This window comes from Oreochromis aureus, linkage group 13, assembly GCF_013358895.1.
Source record: "Oreochromis aureus strain Israel breed Guangdong linkage group 13, ZZ_aureus, whole genome shotgun sequence".
Classification (NCBI taxonomy): domain Eukaryota; kingdom Metazoa; phylum Chordata; class Actinopteri; order Cichliformes; family Cichlidae; genus Oreochromis; species Oreochromis aureus.
The window spans coordinates 26,921,727-26,942,657 of record NC_052954.1 but is presented as its reverse complement, the minus strand read 5'-3'; the positions used below and the strand labels follow the sequence as shown (position 1 = coordinate 26,942,657).

General features: G+C 39.1%; 1 protein-coding gene across 1 annotated transcript in view; it reads left to right on the top strand.

Annotated features, from left to right (window-relative positions):
• Positions 1-2,869: 2,869 nt before the first annotated feature.
• LOC116324848 (potassium voltage-gated channel subfamily KQT member 4-like) overlaps positions 2,870-20,931 on the top strand; it is a 109,966-nt gene continuing 91,904 nt past the window's right edge. The window contains exon 1 of the mRNA XM_039621365.1: positions 2,870-3,612. Coding sequence (XP_039477299.1) covers positions 3,272-3,612 — 341 coding nt within the window. The 5' untranslated portion in view covers positions 2,870-3,271. The remainder of the gene's footprint in view (positions 3,613-20,931) is intronic.

The following is a 20,931-nucleotide window of genomic DNA, read 5'->3' as shown; positions in this document are numbered from 1 at the left end:
GCAGCTGTTTTGGTTCAGGGTGCCTCTCACACTGTATAAGTCATTGACCCTGGATCCAGCAAAACAGCCCCAGACCATCTCACTTCCTCCTGCATGTTTGACAGTTGATGCCACACACTGTGGAACCATCCTTTCGCCTTCCTGACGGTGTACAAAGATCCTGCGTGATGAACTGAAGGTTTCAAATTTTGTTTCATCAGTCCATAATACCTTCTTCCAGTCTTTAGTAATCCAATGGCAGTGTTTCATGGCCCAGACAAGCCTCTTTGTGTTATTCTGACATCTTAGCAATGGCTTTCTTGCTGCAACTCATCCTGTCAAACCTGCAGCTCGAAGTCTTCTCTGCACAGTTAAAACTGAGAATGCTTATTACGACCACTATTAAGCTGTGCTTGAAGCTGTTGCCCTGTGAGCCCCCTATCACGCAAGCTGTTAACTCCTAGAAACTTGTCCTCTGATTCAGTTATGGCTTTGGGTCTACCAGACCTCTTCCTGTCAGAGTTTGCCCCATTTTCTGAGTGCCTTTTGATGGTGAAGGAAACTGTACTCACTGACGCCTTGAGATTCTTTGTGATTTCTCTGTAGGACTGACCTACATTTTTAAGTGTTATGATGTTTTGTCTCTCTTCCATTGTTGATTGTCTTTTTCTCACCATTTTGGTAGCAACACACTACTCCCTGCAGCACAATGCTGTTCAGCTGATGCTCACGAGACTATGGTACCACAGTATGTTCCACCACTGCTTTTATGCAGACAGAGGCGCTTGTAAGTAATCCAGAAAAGTTGGAACACCTGTAGGAATTAGTAGACCAGCTTTTAAGGCTTGATCAACGTCCATTGCTGCAGAACAGCTTTAAATTGTTAACCCATTATGTGTTCCCCGAAAAAGGCCTTTTTGTATAATTCTGAAATGTACATTACTTTTCACTTTTGGGTAACCTTACCCTTTTTTTAACCTCTGCCAGTTCACCACTTACCTTTGTACCATTTCAAGCTATCCATTCATGGATTTTTACGACTGGAATTGCAATAAATAACTGGAAAAAATTAGGTGTTCTAAAACGTTTGACCTGTAGTGTATATTCATAAAAAATGAACATGAAATTACATTTTCCTTTTTTTAAACCATTCCCCCATCCATGATTTATATATATAAAAAAAAATATGAATAAAACAATATAACTGATAGGGATAAACCATAGAAGAAAAGGTCTTCATGCATGCTCAATCATCCAGGTATGTAAATCCCCAAAAGTTGATTCTGTTCATCTGGACATAGCGTTTTCAGTGGGAGAAACGTTTCATTATGCAAATGTACTGTTAATAAGACTGGGGAAACCTGCAGTCAGCTGAGACTGAAGAAGTCACTTGGATGAATGACGAAACGTTTCTCCCACTGAAAACGCTACGTCCAGATGAACAGAATCAACTTTTGGGTAAAGAAGAAAAGCATACAGCAGACACGTCTCTGTGTATGATAATTGCCAATGCTTCTATTATAATACACACTATGCACATTTAGGGATGGGAAGTCAAAATCACGATAAAATGGAAATATTCATGACAAAATTCGAGAACGTCTAGATCAGGGGTCCCCAATCCCAGTTCACGAGGGCCAGTGTCCCTGCAGGTTTTAGATGTGTCCTTGATCCAACGCATCTGATTTAAATGGCTAAATTACCTCTTCAACATGTCTTAAAGTTCTCCAGAGGCCTGGTAATGAACTAATCATTTGATTCAGGTGTGTTGAAACAGGGTGAAATCTAAAACCTGCAGGACACCGGTCCTCGAGGCCTGGAGTTCGACACCCCTGGCGTAGGCCATTAAGTGGGTAACCCCTGTACGTCCTATGATTGACCACTAGAGGTCAGACTTGGATTGCAACTGGAACAAGCCATGTACACGAATAATAACTGTATTGTTTTTCTAGCTAACGTGGTGGAACCTGATGGCCATCACTGCTACAACTATTACTAATACAAAAGCTGTTAAGTTGGGCCTGAAAATACTTAGTTGTAATTAAATACAAAAGAAGTTAGTGACAAGTGATTAGATAGAAGGCTTAGAGTAAAAACCATTCAACTTTATGGCTAAGTTATTATGGCAAGCAAGCAATTAAATAAATAATTAATTACAGCTCTTAAAATCCAGCCTAATTCATGTGTTTTTATTTTTTTCAGAACACATCGTGTACATTTAACTGGATGTATCCAGTAAAGGTAGAAAATACGGCAGTAGTTCTCCACAGGTCACGTGATCGGTCAGTAGGGAAGAGCGTGACGCAGCTGTTACCAGCATAGTGAGAAAGCATATTCTGTTTTGGGCGGAAATAGTTTTGGACCGAGCGGACCATCTTGTCTACAGCTGCTGAGTCCAGTTCTGTTTATTGTAAACTCTGTTTCTCCTAGTATTTACTAATGTTAATGTGCTGTTTATTCTCCTTTCAGTGTAAGCAGTGATTCAAGTTTTAGTTAGGCATATGTGTGGAGATTAATCCTTGTACAGTCTTTAGTATTTCCTTTTACAGGCTACTACTTCATAGTTAACTTCCTCTGAAAGTCTTACCCCCAGAGAGACTTTCTTTCTTTGTAGAAGCGTTTCAAAGAAACTGTGTTATTAGCTGTAGATAAGATGTCTTGATTTTGCTATTTGATGCATTTTCTTAAATAAACCAATCACAGTGATCACGCTTTGGGGGGTTATTGGGCAGTTTCATCGCCTGCGTAAAATCTGCGTCATCGGTGCATATATATGTCTCTTGACGTTTCTTCGGTTAACATTTATCACCCAGATTGAAAATCGCAGAAAAATCCACAGCTGCTATCGTTCATGTCGAGATTTACGACATCTAATAATCTCGTGGCGCTGGTGGTGCTGCGCCCTTCCCGTCCGATGCGTAAAAGAGCACCATGACTAGCAGAGCACCGGCAGGCTTCACACACTTTGCCAGAAAGAGCCAAGCCGGCGTGAGAGTGAGTTGAGTAACAAAGAGAGTGTGGGAGAGCCCTCCCCCCGTCAAATGTATCGATGGATCCACACCTTCATAACCCAACTCTTCTTCAGCCTCGCGCAGATGGCCAAAGTGTCCAAACCAGACCGTGAAACTCTTCAGCCAATAGATTAGTTATTTAACTCTTCATCCGCTGCTTTGTTGTACTTAGCGTGTAGTGAAAGTCAAAGTAGCCACACACCCTCTGGCCCCAAAGCACTTGGCTACACGTGAATGCCTGCCGGTCTCCCAGCGCACTCCACGCTTGCGCTAGTTATGCCATGCCGCGAAGTCATACCGGCGACGAAAGCGGCGGCAGCGGGATCTGGCTAAAGACCTCGACTGGACGTCGGGGGCAGGACTACCCACTGAAAGATGTGGAGTGCGGACGGCAGACTATGAATAACGTTGTGGGAGTCGGGGACGGTCTCCTGTCTCCAGCCGCGGCAGGTGCGGTGGGAGCGGAGAGGAAACAGGGCGCCCGCCTGAGTCTGCTGGGGAAGCCGCTGACCTACAGCGCGCAGAGCAACCGCAGAAACGCACGCTACCGGCGGCTCCAGAATTACCTCTACAACGTTTTGGAAAGACCGAGGGAATGGGCTTTTGTCTACCACGCTTTTGTGTGAGTACTTATGCTTGTGCAGCACAGAACTAAACACTACAAGTCGTTTAGAATCTCATGTTTATGCTTTCCGATTAAATAGGAGTTCCCCACCTCTGAAAGCTGAATCAGTAAAATATTTTGTTAGGCAGGGATAAAAGTGAACACACAAGATATCAAAATCTGTATTAATTTTTCAGCTGATGATAATGATCAGTTTGGGTCATGATACATTTATATATCACTATCGCTGTGGTTTCTTATCCTGTGGAAGATGTTTGCATCTTCCTCTACCCATCCAACATGTCAAAAATCATGTAAACACTTTTTGGTTTAACCTTATTTATCTTGAAGGTCTTATGTCACTTGTTGATGCATTTAAATTGAATGAATATCTCACTTTTTTGAATGTGACCACCTGTTGCTCCAGTCAAGGTGTGCAGAAAAGACTAAGAACACAAAGCTGAAAAGGTTAGAATATAACAAGCATGTGTGCTAGTGTTCAGAAAAAGCAGACACAGTACAATGCTACTATCCCCCAGGACATTATTGGTAGCTCCAGCAGTTTTTGAGCTCTTTAAGATGGTCAGCAGACTGTCAGCTGAAAAGGGAAAAATGTAATAACTGCTGCTCCCTTGCATGATCTTGATTCTTTCATCACTTCTTTCCACAGAGAGTGGCACTGGGAAAGGCCCTGAAGGGACAATTTTAAAGCTGACATGTTGCAGTTCTTAAATTCAAACCAGTCCTCTACTGACCACAGCTTGTTTTTTCTTCCTTTTTGGTTATTTTTCTGGTGTGAAAATGCTTCATGATCAAAATTTCTGATTTAAAAAAATAGCATCCAGCTTCCTCTTTCTTCATGCAGTTTCCATTAGCCATGGATTATTGCTAACATTCAAGCAAAGCTTTCCTTGCTCATAGCTGTCAAGATCCAGCTAAACTATCACGATTTGTTGTTCTATTGCTCTTACGAATCCTAGGATGTTTATCAACATGACAAACACGTACTGTAAACTCTATCTATTATCCACATCCAACAGTTGTGGTCATATTTTTAGAGAAAGCTGTTCGAGCACTCATATACAGTGACAACCCTCAAAAATTCGTCTCTGCTTTTCCCTTTTTTTGTGCAGATCACCTGTCAGTAGAAGTGTGTAGGTGGTGTTGGTGCACTGATTAAGCAAGAGATTCTGGAAGTAGCTCTTAGTTCACTGTCTGCTGTGGTGGCTGTTGATTCTCTCTGTTAAACACAGGCTATGCAGTAAACCTATGCAACTCTTTCACACACATACCAGTGGCAGCATGGTTATGGGTACAGATTAAAACACTGGATCCATTCCTTATCCCAGCCAAGTCTTGTGTGAAGAGAAGGAAGAGGAGCTGTCAGAGGAGGGGCTCCACAGCCGGATGCTGACGTTTTATTTGCACAGGCAGGACAGCTGAGGTCGCAGGGGTTAAGCTGTTACATCTACTCACGGCCGCAGCCTCCCACACTTTAGTAGTTTTGGATCAGCTCCACATATGAAATGATTTAAAAGTCTCAAACAATTTGCTTAAGCGAGATGAAGAGAGCTTTGGAAAAAAATACTCCTCTGTGTCAAAAAGCATGTGTTTTAATGTCCAGTGGTGGAGAAAGAAAACAGAAACCTAACAAAGCAAAAGACAGGGGCAAAAGTAGCTGATTTAATTTACTTATTGTAAAAAAAAAGCCGGTGTAAAAAGAGGTAGATGCATTAGAATATTGCAAATTTTTATCGTGAAGAGTCAAAATAAGTGTATGGTTTCTGATTAGAATAGCGTTCCGTTGATTTAGAGGTAGGCCTGATGATTTTGAAATAACGGAAGTACTTTTGTAAGAGTGCAAATTGAATTTCTAGTCACAGAAAATTGCACTTATTTTTCAGGCTTTCCGTCAGTGTATTGGAAGCGCAGCAGTCTATCAGGCCCAAGTTTACCCCCCACTGGGTCTGTGCATCGGTGATTAAAAAACAAACATATATATATATATATATATATATATATATATATATATATATATATATATATATATATATATATATATATATATATATATATATATATATATATATATATATATATATATATATATATATATATATATATATATATATATATATATATATATATATATATATATATATATATATATATATATATATATATATATATATATATATATATATATATATATATATATATATATATATATATATATATATATATATATATATATATATATATATATATATATATATATATATATATATATATATATATATATATATATATATATATATATATATATATATATATATATATATATATATATATATATATATATATATATATATATATATATATATATATATATATATATATATATATATATATATATATATATATATATATATATATATATATATATATATATATAAAGCTGCAGGCAAGCACAAGCACAGAGACATTTTAAAGGTAGCTAGACAGACAACAGCATCAGGCAATCCAGCAACAACATGAGTAGAAATGTGCATGAGTTTGGTGATCTTAAAGGTATCTTACTGTACAACGCCCATCTGAATGTCAGATTCTCTAATTGCCGCCACCACTTCTGGTGTTAGTCAGTTTTTAGATCTCTTCTCATGTGTAGTTTGTCCGAAGTCATTAACTTGTTGCTCTGTTATCCAAGAAACCTTTGAAGCCTTTGAGCAACACATATATAAACTTAAGTCACTGATCTAAAAAAAAAAAAAAAATTCATCTGAATTAATTAATCTTCACACATAACTGAAGTTAAACTTTGAAGTCTGGTTTTAATTGGATATAGCAAGTCACATCTTCTATTGCAAACTCTTCAAATGCGGATAGTTTTGATCCATCTAGACCACAAATGACAGCTAGTGTGTAAATGCAGCATCTCGCTGCAACTTGTCCACAGTGTGATGTAGATGTATGGCTTCACAAACTTACAATCGCATGGCTTCACACATGTGTTACTCACAAACACATTCACACGTGGTAAGTGATGAACCAACACACAAACAACACAAAGCGCATGATTTATAAAAGAAAGGTTCCTTTGATCGTTTAATTAGTAAGCACTTATGTTGAAACAGATGCTGCTGTGTGTGTGTGTGTGCGTGTCTGTGTGTGTGTTTGTGTGTGTGTGTGGATCCACATCGTACAGATGCGTATGAAAACAGCTGAATGGTGTGTGTAGGTATTTGAATTATAAGTATGTATACTACACTCCTTAGGAATCCCTGATGTGCTCCTGATATCTGCTGATGGGCTGCAGATATCAAGACACTGATAAGCATCTGGGCTTATTTCTTGCCAAATAATGCTCCCACACTGAAACACTGCTGGCATTAAGATTCAATCTCTTAATGAGATGGCGTGTGTTGGGCTAATCACATTTGCTGAAATGGGTTCCAGCCACAGTCTGCATTTGTGTTCTATACTCAAAAGATGATTCCTTCCTGTGCATGTGTTTTTGTGTGTATGAGAGTAATGTCTTACCTATTCTTGTGTGAGTTTAAGATGATACATGCAGCTTTTTCTGTACATTGACATGTCTAATGTTTATGTATCGTGAAAGCATTTATTCACGACATACGCTGCTATTTCCGCAGGTTTAAGCATCCATGTTTTTGTTTTCGTGTCTGAGAACAAGTTGCCAAACACTGAAATGCTTCAGTGTTTATGTGAGATTGATTGAGTCACACATGGTTTGAGTGCACCAGCCATTGATTCCAGGGTCATTTTGGTCCGCTGACAGGTAAAATGTCAACATCGCCTGATGATTTGCCAGGTGGATGGACACCTTCTCTAATGACCAACCTCTGTCCGCTTTATCTTTCAACCAGACTGGCTTGTACTGAGTCGCTTATGCGTTAACTGTTGACTTTAACTGTGACTGGGACACTTTTAATGCAATGTAATATTTACTATAATGGACAAAAAAATAAATGTTGTCTGTGATATTCATTGGTCTACCAATTTAAACCTAACTTTAATATTATGGTTTCTCCTGTGTCACCAAAAAAGCTTGATCTTTTCTTGAGGCATCAGCATGAGACACCCCACCATTGGCAGACATATCCTTTAGGCACTGGGTAGGGTGTAGTGATTACATGGCTTGGACTTGGGGATGTTTGATTACCTTTGGATGTGGGGAATTTGGAAGTCAAAACCATCCATGGGGTCTTTGTCATGTTTGCGATCAGTTTCTGGACAGTGGAGTACATTGTCCAGCTGGAGGAAGCTGTTGCTGCAAGGGAGTGCAATTTCTGTTCCATCCATCCATCCATCCATCCATCCATCCATCCATCCATCCATCCATCCATCCATCCATCCATCCATCCATCCATCCATCCATCCATCCATCCATCCATCCATCCATCCATCCATCCATCCATCCATCCATCTTAAACCCTGCAGTTTTAGGTTTCTGTTTTGTGTGTGTGGTTTGTAAATTAACTTTTAATGTTAGCTGCAGAAGGTTAGTACATATCTCAGCATTTTAGGCTACCTACTTGTGTTAAACATGACAGAATTATAGCGGCGAGAGTGGAAGGTAAAGTTTACAAGACGGCAGTAAGATTTGCTATAATATATGTTTTGGAGATGGTAGCACAAACAGAATGACATGAGGTCGAGCTGGAAGTGGCAGAGTCGAAGATTTTAAGATTTACATTGGGACTCACCAGAATGAGTGTATCAGAGGGACAGCTCAAGTTGAGCAGTCTGGAGACAAAGTTAGCGAGGCAGTGTAGAGACGGTTTGGACATGTGTAGAGGAGGTATAGTGGATATATTTGACAAAGGAAAGGTTGAATATGGAGCTGCCAGGCAGGAGAAAAAAAGGAAGACCTCCGAGGAGGTTGTGTGGATGTAGTGAAGGCAGACATGCCTTTCACACCTACAGTTAATTTGTCTGCCACCATTTAATGTAGTAAATATGCCTTTGGACTGTTAGATTATGCAGAGAGAACCCATGCAGGCATAACAAAAAGACAGAAAGATTTTCTATTTATCACTAACTTTTTTGTATGACTTCTTAATCATCTCATGTTGATTTCTGTTTTTTTCCCCTTGTGGTATCAGTGTGCTGCCTACTCAGACCCACCATGTCCAAGTTTGGTTGTCAGCTCAGAGGCAGTGAGTGGAGTGTAGCAGATGCAAAAGAAATACCAATGTAGTTACTGATTCAACACAACATATTATTATGCAACCCAAGGTTGGACAGAGTAATTGTAGTTGCTTACTATATATGCTGCTAAAAAATAGTTACTTATAAAAGAATAAATATCTAGTAACTTGATCTTCAACATGCATATACTGTAGAATATTGCTTCTCTGTAGAAATTAAGAAGAATTCAACACAAGAATTTAGTCTTTGTAATCTTCCTTTAGAAGTACATTGTGGTTAGACCCTAAAGTTTTTTTGTATTGGAAAAGTCCTTTAGAATCTTTAATACAATAATCATCAAACATGTGAATTTTATATAATATATGTAATCTCAAACAGTTATTGTACTCAGAGGGTATTTTCTCACTCATGAAACTGCAGGTGCACTGATCAAAAAAAAAAATTGTGCTCAGATTTGAGGAACTTAAAAGGAATCCTGAAGAGGCTGCTCTTTGTCTCCTGAGATCATGGTGACATTTGAGACACCTGCGCACATAAAAGGGTCTCTGTGTTTAGGTTCCCTCTTGCTTCCAGGTAGGAAGGAGGTGGTTGGCCAGCACCCAGTGGAAAATGCTGGAAGATGCAAAAGGATCTATTTGATAGGGTGAACAGAAGGAGGGACGTGCGTATGTGGGTGACTGTATAAATACTGTCAGGATGCCATCCGGTGTTTGCATGAGTAGATACAGAGTTGCTACCCTATTAAAGATGTTTGGTGTATGTGTGTGAGTGGGTACTTCGTCATCAGTGGGTAATGTAACATATCACAGACACATTGTGTGTCCAGGTCACAAGTTGGCTGTCTGTCTTTCAGGGCCCAATGAAAAGAGGAATGAAGAGGAAGCAAGAAAAGATAACAAACAAAAAAACAAAAAAACAACTGTTACAGCATAAAGGAAGTGGTGATGTGGGAGGGAGGGATTTAAGTTTTTTTTTTTTTTATGCATGAAAACACATGTAGGCAGTTTTTTTGTCGATTCAGTGTGTTGTGAAAGAAAGGTAACATCTGGCTGTGAAGTGTGATTTCAAAGAGTGAAAAAGAAACAGCACCAGGCATCCTGTCTAGACAGTTGGATACTGGCCTGTATGCAAGATTTGCAAACACAGTGAAAGATGGATAGCAAAGAAGTAATAACTTTGTGAAGGTCATGTCAACAACAGATTTACAGTTTATTTGAACAATTTTATTCCTCCAAAATGAAGTCAAAGAACATATTCAGGAGTTGGACCCAAATGGAGCTATAGAAAAGACACCTTTTCACCTGGTGGCGTGGTTATCAATGAAATCCTAAGCTTTCTAAAGTAACTAATGCATTGTAACAAACTTTTTCTCCCCTTTTGGCTTTTCTATGCTTCACTGTCTCCTGCTAATATCCGACATGGAAGTGTATCACATTTGAGATGAGTGTCAATCTGGTGAAGTCAGTTTTGATGTAAGTAAATCACAGACAGATTTCCTTATATACCACAAACCGATTTCCCCTCAAAATGAACAAATTCGATAAAAAAAAGAAACTCTTTAAGCTTCTTAGAAATATATGTCAGTGTTGGACCTGTAGTGGGCCACAAATAAGCGGTTCCTTCCTCTTCATTACATCTGTTTGAAAACTTTAATTTTTATTCAGTATCATAAAATCTAGTTGCATAAAATTCAGTGTGTCAGCAGTAAGAGTAACACATTATAGTTTTATGTTGTTATGATGTCACTCAGCTACAACAAAGACCTGTTTCCAAGCCATTTAAAGTTTGATTCAGAGGCACTGCAGTATTCATTATTTCATAATAAGATGCCTATCATCTTTTTAATCAACGAACCTCTAACAGCGTATGTAATAGATAATAGATAAATAGCACCCAACAGTGCAATTCCTAAATCCCCAGATTTAACAATCTAGCTAACTGCTGATGTTCGATCCAGCTCAATGCGTCAGGAATGAGTTACAAAAAAATGTCGGGAGAAATGAGAATAGTTTATTTAAACTGATGATTAATACACGAAGAATCACTTCTGACACACAATGGATCATCAGAAAATCCCTTTTCCCCATCTACGCCCACTGTTCTGCATGATAACTTGTTTTTGTAATGCTTTTATGGCATTTAATTGTCTTATTTATTTGACTCTATTTTGTGTACAGTGCTTTGTAACCAGGCGTCGGTGAAAGACACTTTATAAATAAACAAATACTTTCTTACACTCTTACTGCACTTGTAACCCAGAGCATTTCACTTCTTCTGACTGCAAAGACTATGTAATGATTCCCATGACTATCGGTTTATTTACACCCACCACATATTCTCCTCAGTCTTCCTGTGTTAAGCACGCTTGCAAATGTGTTGAAAAAAAAAAAGAAGTGAGCTAATTAGTCTGTGCCAGAGTGGAGAGATTTGATGAATCAGACTTTGATGTTAGTGTCATCAGGGAACAAGTCGTCTACATCAGTCAGAGCTCACTGGTGAGAAGAAGATCAGAAGGGATTGCAGTGATAAATATACTGTGACATTCAAGCAGGTCAGACGGCAAGTGTGTATTGCAGGTGTGTGTATGTGTGTTGAATGGGTTGGGAGAGAAAGACCTGGAGTGAGAAAAAAAATTGCATTTCTTTTAAAGTGCATACTATGTCTGAGTTTCATATGTGTGACATGGATATAAAGAAGGAACACAAGTGGTTGGAGAATAGAGTGTGTATGTGTATGACCATATGAGTAGGATTGCACTATGTGTCGGTTAGTCTTTTTGCGAGAGCGTGTGTGTGTGTCCAAATCAATGTATGTCTGCTCGTTAGTCATCCAGCAGTCCTCTCGTACATCAGTGGAGGTGCCACTTTGCAGAGCAGACTGCAGCGCTGATGGATGGAGACAGGCTGAGCTTGTTGGTCCTCTTGCCCACACAGAGTGCACCACAGCTGGGCACGCATTACACCAGCCTCATTCCCCTGTCGCACACAACTCGGACATTACCCTGTCAACTCTTTTAATGAGAACATGGCTCAAAAGCACTCTCACAAGTACACAGTCATCCATGTTACGCTCATGTGCACACATGCACCTACGTCACTAAAAATTCACCCGTGCCATTAGAATGATTTAGTATGCAAAGTATATAATATGCATTCTGTATAAAGTTATTATAATTAGATTTAGGAAATCATTGACTGCTGTGAACTCCATATGCACATGCATAAACATGGTATTGATCTACTAATTTAACTTTCTGCAAGGACACCCATAAGTGTGTTTGGAGAAATTATTGTTTTAATATATGATTGTAATATGAATCTGCATCCCTAGATCTTTTGGTGGTCTAGAAAGTTTAAAGTTTAGTTTTCCCCTTTCTGATTTCTTAGTTTTTAGTCACCATTGCATGTTTCACATCATCAAAAAATATATACATTAGACAAAGAGTAAATACAAAATACAGTTTTCCAATTATGATTTAATTTATTAAGGTAAAAATAGTTATCCAAACCTAATTGGCCCTATGTGAAAAAGTAAGTCCCCTCTACACCTATCAACTGGTTGCGCCACCCTTTTGACTGAGAGTGTGACTTTAAAAATAATTAAGTGCGGTGTTAGTTTTATATGTAATGGGACACAAACCATCCACAGAACATTTTCCTAAAAGTCTTGGCAAATGTGCCACAAGCCTTTGTGTTCTTTTTGGTCAACACTGGTTTCCACTGGTTCTCCTATCGATGCCATTTTTGCCCAGTCTCCTTCTCATTGTTGAATCGCGAACACTGACCTTAACTGAGACAAGTGAGGCCTGCAGTTCTTTACATGCTGTTCTGGGTTCTTTTGTGACTTCCTGAATGAGTCGATGATGCGCTCTTGGAGTAGTTTTGCTATGCTGGCCTCCACCTGGGAAGGTTCACCACTGTTCCAGGTTTTCTACATTAATGGGTAGAGGCTCTCACTGGCTTTGTAACCCTTTCCAGACTGATACATGTCAATTACTTTGTTTTACAACAGTTTCTTTAGATTGTGGCATAATGTTCTGTTTTTTGAAATCTTTTAGTCTACTTCACTTTGTCAGACAGGTTCTGCTTGAGTGAGGGTCACTTCACACATGTACTATTCACCTTTTGCCTTCACACACAGAGGGCTTAATGCTTTTCTCCTAAGTGACTCCTTTCTTTGTGCCCCTGAAAAGTCAAAACAAGAATTATTAGTTGTGCATAGGAGTATAGCCACGAGGGCCAACAGTGTGAATATTTCAGTAGGTTTTCTGCGTATGTCAGGCAGTTCAGTCTTGTCTGTGCACTTTTTATGATCATATATACACATAAAGTATATTGTGGCAAAAACATATGGGCCAGCTCAAGCCAACACATACCGTGAATAATTTATCAGTGTAGTCATACACATTTTGTGTGGTGACACACTGATTCAGACAGAACAGTACCAGCTCACCCATATTGGTAACTTTCCCTCGAGAAAGAATAACAGGTGCTTGCTTCATGTCTTTCTTTGTTTCATGTGGGACTTTGCCATCACAGACAAATAATTAGAATTGGAAGAAAGTGCTGAAAGTTGAAACAGAGACATGGAAGAGTAGAGAAATAGAAGGAGGGTTTTCACCTCATCTTTTCTCAGCCAGAGCAAGCAGGAATTTCACTGCCTGATGAGGCAGTGATATGTCAATAAAATACCTGCTAGTTAATTGCCCTTGATGGACTTGTTTTAGGTAGCTGTACTAATCTGCTTGTATTCTGGCCTTTCAATAAAACTAAACAAGCAAAATGAAGATATTGCAGTCTGGTATTTCCATGATATGTTTTTTTTGGCTATCTTAATTTACCCTGAACTGAACACATAATATGCTTGTCAGTTGATTTAAAATTTAGCTTCTAATGTTCTGCTAACAACTTGAGTTACACTGGGTTAGCCATATGATATTTTTCAGGCTGAAAAACAATTAATTAATAGCTTAGTCACTAGAGGGAAAACGGGGCAGCGCTAAATTATTTATTTATTTATGTATGCTTTTGGTGACTAATTACGAGTAGCTGCAGTGAACAGCTGATCACCCAGAGATTGGGGAACCACATTTGATTGCATGGCAGTTGCACAGACAGACAGAGGCAAGTTTACAAATAGTTGCTGTTTCATTTCTAAACAGACAGATTGTCAACAGATTATAATCAGTCATTCTGCACTGACGAACCCACTCACATGTGTCTGTGCAGCAGAGGACTTGGTGGCCAACTGGTTGTATTCTGGTTTAATTCCCAATAATGTAAAAGCAAGGTTGCCTATGCCATTTTGCAGTCAAATTGCCATTCTGCAACATCTACATCAATTCCTCTACTATTTGTAGAGGGATTTCTGAATTTCTGTTTCAAATCTATGAGATCCAGGCTGGACTCTGAATGTAAGCAGTCAATATTTAGTGTAAAGTTCTTTCTATATAGACAGCAATACATTTGCAATCTTTGCCAATTTATCACTGTTAACAGCAGCTGACTGCAAGTAGGCAGACCTGGTCCACATCTTCAAAGCAAACATTTCAAAGGCTTCAAGATCGCAGATTGCACATGGTGGCGTAAATTATGCCTTGCTGTAGTCTACAGCCAGTTTTTTCCAGAGCAGGGGAAAAAGCTCTGTAAACTGTTTCTGTTTATAACCACAGTATGTAATTAAATTTGTTCATGTGCTATTGTTAAAAATAAATTCTCAGAATCTCTGAGGCTGAGGTACCTTTTCATGAGAGACTCAGGTACATGTGAATTTGTGTTAGCAGCCAGGTGAAATGACTCCACAAATGCAGGATTCTAAAAAAAGAAGAGATATATATGAATAGAGAGCGAGAAAGAGAGAGAAAGAGAGCATTAGCCGAAGTAAAATTGATATAGATTAATAGAATTGTATGTATTGTATGGATTTACCTATTATTCATACAGATTATTTACCTTATTTCCCATACTAGAATAAAAGTGGGATTTGAAAAAAAAAGTTTTAGTTACATCATATAATCAGATTACATCAGAAATGGAATAAAACACCACATCTGGAAACAACAATACATTTGAAACAATACGTTATATATACTGTATTTTATGCAAACTAGAGCGACTGCATGTGTTTCAGGTCTTTTTTGAGTTCATGACGGATGAACCACTTGAGTGTTAATATTCCATATAGTCGACTAAGACAAAGAGATGGATGGGCTGAGGAGCAAAGAGGGACGTCACAGAAATGCGGCATGAGTACAAAATAAACCCAGTATTATTTATGCTCATTTTTATTTCCGCTCTCTCACTTTCCCTGAAGACACAGAGCTAATGCGAGTAGGCGTGTGATTTGGCTTTGCTTATTGTGTGAAGTCATTACAATTCCTCCATTAGAGACAGAAGCAGCAAGAGCTTCCCTCTCAAGACAGAAGTCAGACTTTCACAATCTGTTATCAGCAGTCATATCACACATTTGTCCATCTGTACTACATGTTTATTTTGGTTTTCCTTTGGACATTGACATAGAAAATGTTCTTTAAAGAAGGAAATAGATAAATTATGGTGTTCCTGCAATGATGGTGTTCATTTAAGCCCCCCACACACACATATTTCTACGCTCTGTTGAAAGTCAGTGTTTCTTGGTTCTTGTGTTTTGGACGCCTCAGTCCATGCCTGCCCTTTTAAGTGCTCAGAGTAAAGAATCTCAAGTGTTTGTGCAACTGACAGAGACAAGCTTGATTTATTTATTTTATTAAAAGCCTGAACCAGAACATGACTTGTGTTCACCGTAGGAAATGAGTACTGTCCATCATCTTCGTCTGGTGAGTATTTTTAGAGTGCTTGGGAAGTCAGGAGTCACAGAGAAGTGTTTAAAGGTGGTGCACGGTGGTGTATGGGGACAGTGTAACTGTAGGAGGGACGGAGGGGTTAAAAGTGGGGGTGGGATAACATCAGGGATTGGCTCTAGGTTAACAGATGAGGGACAGCAGCTCTGATACGTGTAGATTCACTTTGACACCCAAACAGACTATTGCATGATCTATACGGACGGTACATTGATTGTCCGCTACGGTTTGTTTCACCAGAAATTGAAAGAACACCAAACTGACTTCACATAACCAGCTAATAGATGTGACTATAAGTGAGGAATGGACAAAAATACGTCGAGTTGATATTTGGCTTTGGGCCTCTCACCTATCAATCCCTACACAATCACATGGATAAAGGTCAGCTCAGCAGGGACTGAGGAGTGACAATAATGATTTCCACCGCGGGGAACATAAACTAATAGTACGTATGTGAGGTGTGCAGCAGCATACTGATGAAGAAGAGAGAATACTGATGGCTTAAATACAGTGCCTTAAAGCACAATCTGTGTTGAATAATCGCTGAGCTGAATAGAAGTTGTTGTGTGGTAGAAGGCAGGTGTTTTGTGCCTGAAACAGCACTTCACTTCATTTAAGGTAATTATGTTTGGTGTAATTCCTTGAAACTTTTAGTGATAGAGTGACAGAATTTGCTGTGCATTCAACAAGTGATTTTGAGCATGTGGGTAAGCAACTCAGTGATTGGTTTAATTATTTTAACAGCTGCTGGAGACAAGAATCTCGAGTGTGAACATAAACGGATTTGTGCAAGCAAACAATGAAATTCATTCATTATTAGATTTTGGTGTCTCCACAGTGCAGTGGTTTACGCATTCATCTAACAAGCAGACACAAATTCCATTTGGAGTTATTTCAGGAAGGGTATTCATTTTTTAAATAAATAAAACCAACAATATTTAACTTATGGAAGATACTTTAATTTGCCTTTGTATATTAAAATACCTTGACAACTAAAAATGTGCTCATTTGTTCTTTTGTTCCTGCACAATTTGTCAAACTAGATTTATATATAAAGTCAATGTAAAGTGTTTTCCATAAGCTATATTTTGCTTACCTATAGTTGCAGGCTCAGGCTTGTAGCTTAGGATGAACCCTGCTGCGTTTTCTGTTTGGGAGGTATTTGCATATGTTACCCCCAGCCCTCCCCCACAATAACACTGTTTAGTTTCATCATAAGTGAAATAAATGTTTAGGAGAGTTTTGTAGTTTTGATTAATGTTGTTGCAGGTCCAGCAGGTACCAGTAGAGGCTGATTTAGGTCACAGATTGATCTGTTTTCTGTTAGAGGTTTCTTTCTTTCTTTCTTGCTCCTGGTCTTCTTTCCTATTTCTTTTCTTTGTGGGAGGAAGTAAAAACACTCTCTTGCACATGCACACTTGCACCTGTATCTGAACCTCTGTCAGCCATATTTACAGTCACATTGCTCTAATGAAAATGATGAGCTAATGAAGAAAAAGATGAAAGATTAGGTGACACATAAGATTTTTTTGGAACTTGTTATAACTGATTAAAAAATGATTTGATAATCATAATGACTGAGAAAGAGATGGGTTTTAGGCTCAAGTGTGTGGACATTTGGGTATAATAGCGTGGTGAAATGCCGTTCCTAATCATGGTTTCCTCCGCAAATCAATGCTTATTTACATTTTAGTGTTTGTGTAAGTGAATAAGGGGGATGGGTGGATCCTTCATTTCCAATAATAATAATAATGATCTTTAGTTCTAAATCACTTTTTAAAGGTCAAGTTACAAATTGCTTTACACAAAACACAGTCAAAAACGTGTGTAACCTTAAATGAGGTATGGACATTATTCCTTTGAGAACTGTCAAAGCAGGCAGGTTGGACTCAAGCATAGGCTGAGAATATAATTAAACAGTTCTTTATTTACAGACACCAGGTGCAATAAATACAAGTGAGGGGGGGTTCCGAGGATACGCGGGAAGGTTCAGGAAAACAGGTTCTTCTCACTTGCACAACGATCACCACTCCACATGTTCCGCTCTCTGCTCACTCGTTCTGCTCGGGGAAAATCCACTCCACACTTGCCACGCCAGATTCCCAGACACTCACGCTCAGACATCCAAGGTACAGGGGTCACGGGACGGGTCCAGGGAATCTATATACAAGGAGACCAGAAAGTTACAACCAGGAAACCACAAAGAAACTCAGAAGATCATGAAGCCGGGATTTACACTAATGTGCTTTACTCAATAACCCAGCAACGAGAAGCTCTGAGCCACTGCTTTAAGTAGTGGCCGGAAAACAGGATGATGAGCCACAGGTGTTTGATTAGTCACAGGTGCGTGGGTCAAAGGCGGGAGCCCACGGTGAGCTCCGCCCATGCAGAGCGATGCAAGAGAGAAAGAGCAAAATAAAAACCAAAACACATAGATTCCCTTGATTTTTCAGTAATTTTCAACTATGTTTACAGTTAAAAACTAAAATTATTGATATTAATGTGAGGGTTAAAGTATCTAACCTGTAGCAAAATTTGTATTTGTTCCTCTTTTAGTGACCGTGTAAATGTGTAGTTTTAAACACTGCTCAAAGTCATATTTAGTAGTAATTTAGTAGTAATTACGCTATTTTGATTTATAATTTATAGGCTGATCAATATTTACATAAAACATAAAAGAGACGTATAACAATGTAAATAGCTGATGATGATTTGAGCTGTACCACATACATAATGCAGCTGTTGCCATTCTGTCTTTTCTTCTAACTTATGTGTTCCTATTGCATTTCTAATGGCTCCATATTAAGAGTAATTGAAGCTGTTTCTTTTAAAATTCTCAACTTTTAACTGCAACAAGTCTGAAACAGTTTTTGCTAGTTATATTAAAAGAGGACGATAATGGTGTGGAATTACCTTTTGAAATACAAGCCACTACTATATGAGCATGTAGTGCGCCTTAGTTTCAGCACGTGAGTCATCCTGAGCGTCTGATGTCCAGTTTTAAAATGCCAGTATGGGATGGCAAACAGGCTTAACTTGAGGCTTGACAACAGGATTTCACTTACCAGTGAGCTACATCTCAGTAACCACATTCCTCTATTAAACGGCACATTCTTCAAAGAGGAAACGAAATGATATAAAACCATTGAAACCAGTGGCAGAAACTAAATTAGAATAAATGTTAAATTTTTAAATGTTAAATATTTGATTTTATGGACTGAGCCAACCCGATTTCCTGTGGCAGGTTGCAGAACCTCAGGATCCCAACTGCAAACACTGTCTCCTTTAGTTTTCAGCAAGGCCTCGGAGGCAAACAAAGACCTGCCTGGGTATCTCAAACCAGTCTATCACATGACTCCACAAAACTACATTTCCCCCCTAAAGCACATGTTGCCCCTGGCAATTTAGCTCTGACAAAAATCCAGCTACTTATTTTGCACAAAATGAAATGTGCTTGTGTGTCTTTATGTCTGGACAAAGTGTTTGAATCCAAAATAAGAGTGAATACGTGTGTGTGAAACTTCCTGTAACTTCAGATTCAGTATGACTCTGAATCTGACACCATTGTAGTGTGGATGTTTCTGCACTGGCGTGCATGAGGACAGACGTGGTTGTACAGTGAGGTTAGACTTAGGTTAAGGTTAGGGGAAGAGTTAAGCATTTAGTTGTTGTTACATAAGTGGGTTAGGGTTATTGGGTGTATGCTAATGTGTGTCCTCACAGTCATTGTGTGTGTGCTCTTGCATGTGTTGGGTCTAGGCCATTGACGGGAGTCAGTCTAATGTAGAGTGAGTGTCTGTTTTATCTAAGTAAGCCCTCTCCCAGGCCTGCAGCCAACAGAACAGCCATCCTGACACAACAAGACAGCTGGCTGTTTGGATAACATCACACCTTTTCACCATGACTGTGCGAGAGAGAAACGAAGAGAGACAGAGCCTTTTACCATTTGATTAAACTAAAGTAGACCCAGTTGACTGGTTAGTGCAGCTGTGTGTTGATCTGTGCAAGTAGACTGAGTAGACGTGTGTGACAATATATGTGGATTGGCCAGCTCGCCTTTTCTCTCTGACTCTCTCTCCTTCCCCGTGCGTGTGCATACAGTTTGAATTGGATCATCTAAATCTGTTCACAAAGCCGTACTGTGGCAAATTTTAACCTTAAAAAGATACTTGTAGAGTATATTTACATTCGCTTGTCAAGTAATGGAGTTCTCCATTTCTACTCTGGACTCAAATTGATGTTACATGAATGGGGATTTTGTAGGAAGTGAGACATGTATGTGAGTAATCACTACTGTTTTATAATTAACTGCTGTGTGACGTTCAGGTCTGCTGTTTTTAGTGTTTACCAAAGAAAAATGACGTAATTAATTATTATTTCAATCTCAGAATCATTGTCTATGACTCATTGTCTGTGAAGGACATATGCAACACCACTTTTGTAGCTCCACATTTGTAACTTTTTAACACCCTACAGATTATATTACATGTGGCGTTCAGGTCCACTGTACCCATGGGCCATAAGTGTAGAGCTGCTGTGTCCCTTCATGCTTATTGTTGTTTGTATATGTGTACCTGCATGCATCTTCTCTTTTTGTATTTCTGTTTGTGCTATTCCCGTTTCCAACATTTCCAAAATCTGCACTTTCACCTGTCTGCTCCCACCTTTCTGCATATTTTACTCTCTGTCTTGCAGGAACCACTATATTTTCTCACACTGGAAATCAACAGATGGACTACAACAAATAAATAGCTTGACAAAATTCTATACTAGAAAAAATGATGGCATTTTACATGAGAGAGAAGTTTTAGAAGATGATAGGCAGGGGGGGGGGTTAGAACATGGGGTCTTTTGCCTTCATTGGATAATACTGTGTAGACAAGAAGGCAGGGTGAGAGTGAACGGGAATGACAAGCAGGAAATGGTCTGGAACAGATTCAAACTCAGGCTCTAGCAGTGAGAAGTCTAAAAGTACATGGGTCACCTATTCAGCCAGGTGAGCTAAAGCAGCATCGACTCAGAGTCTGACAGTGACTGTGAATACAAGAATGAGTCTGACCATCAGTCACCTCCGGGACAAGCCGGAGCAAGGGGAGAACTATGGATGTCAGTAAAAAGTGAATGGCCTTCATGCCCAAGGAATGAAGCATCCCACATAGTTGCCAACATAGTGCAATAAGGGCCAACACAAAGGGTGGATATTTTAGTGCAGGAGATCAAATCTAAATTTTAACTTTTGATCATAGCTGCCACCTAGAAAGTGTCCTGATTGGGAAATGTTCCCTGATCTAAATTTGGTTCCAGGTCCCTCGTGTGTTTTTATAGGG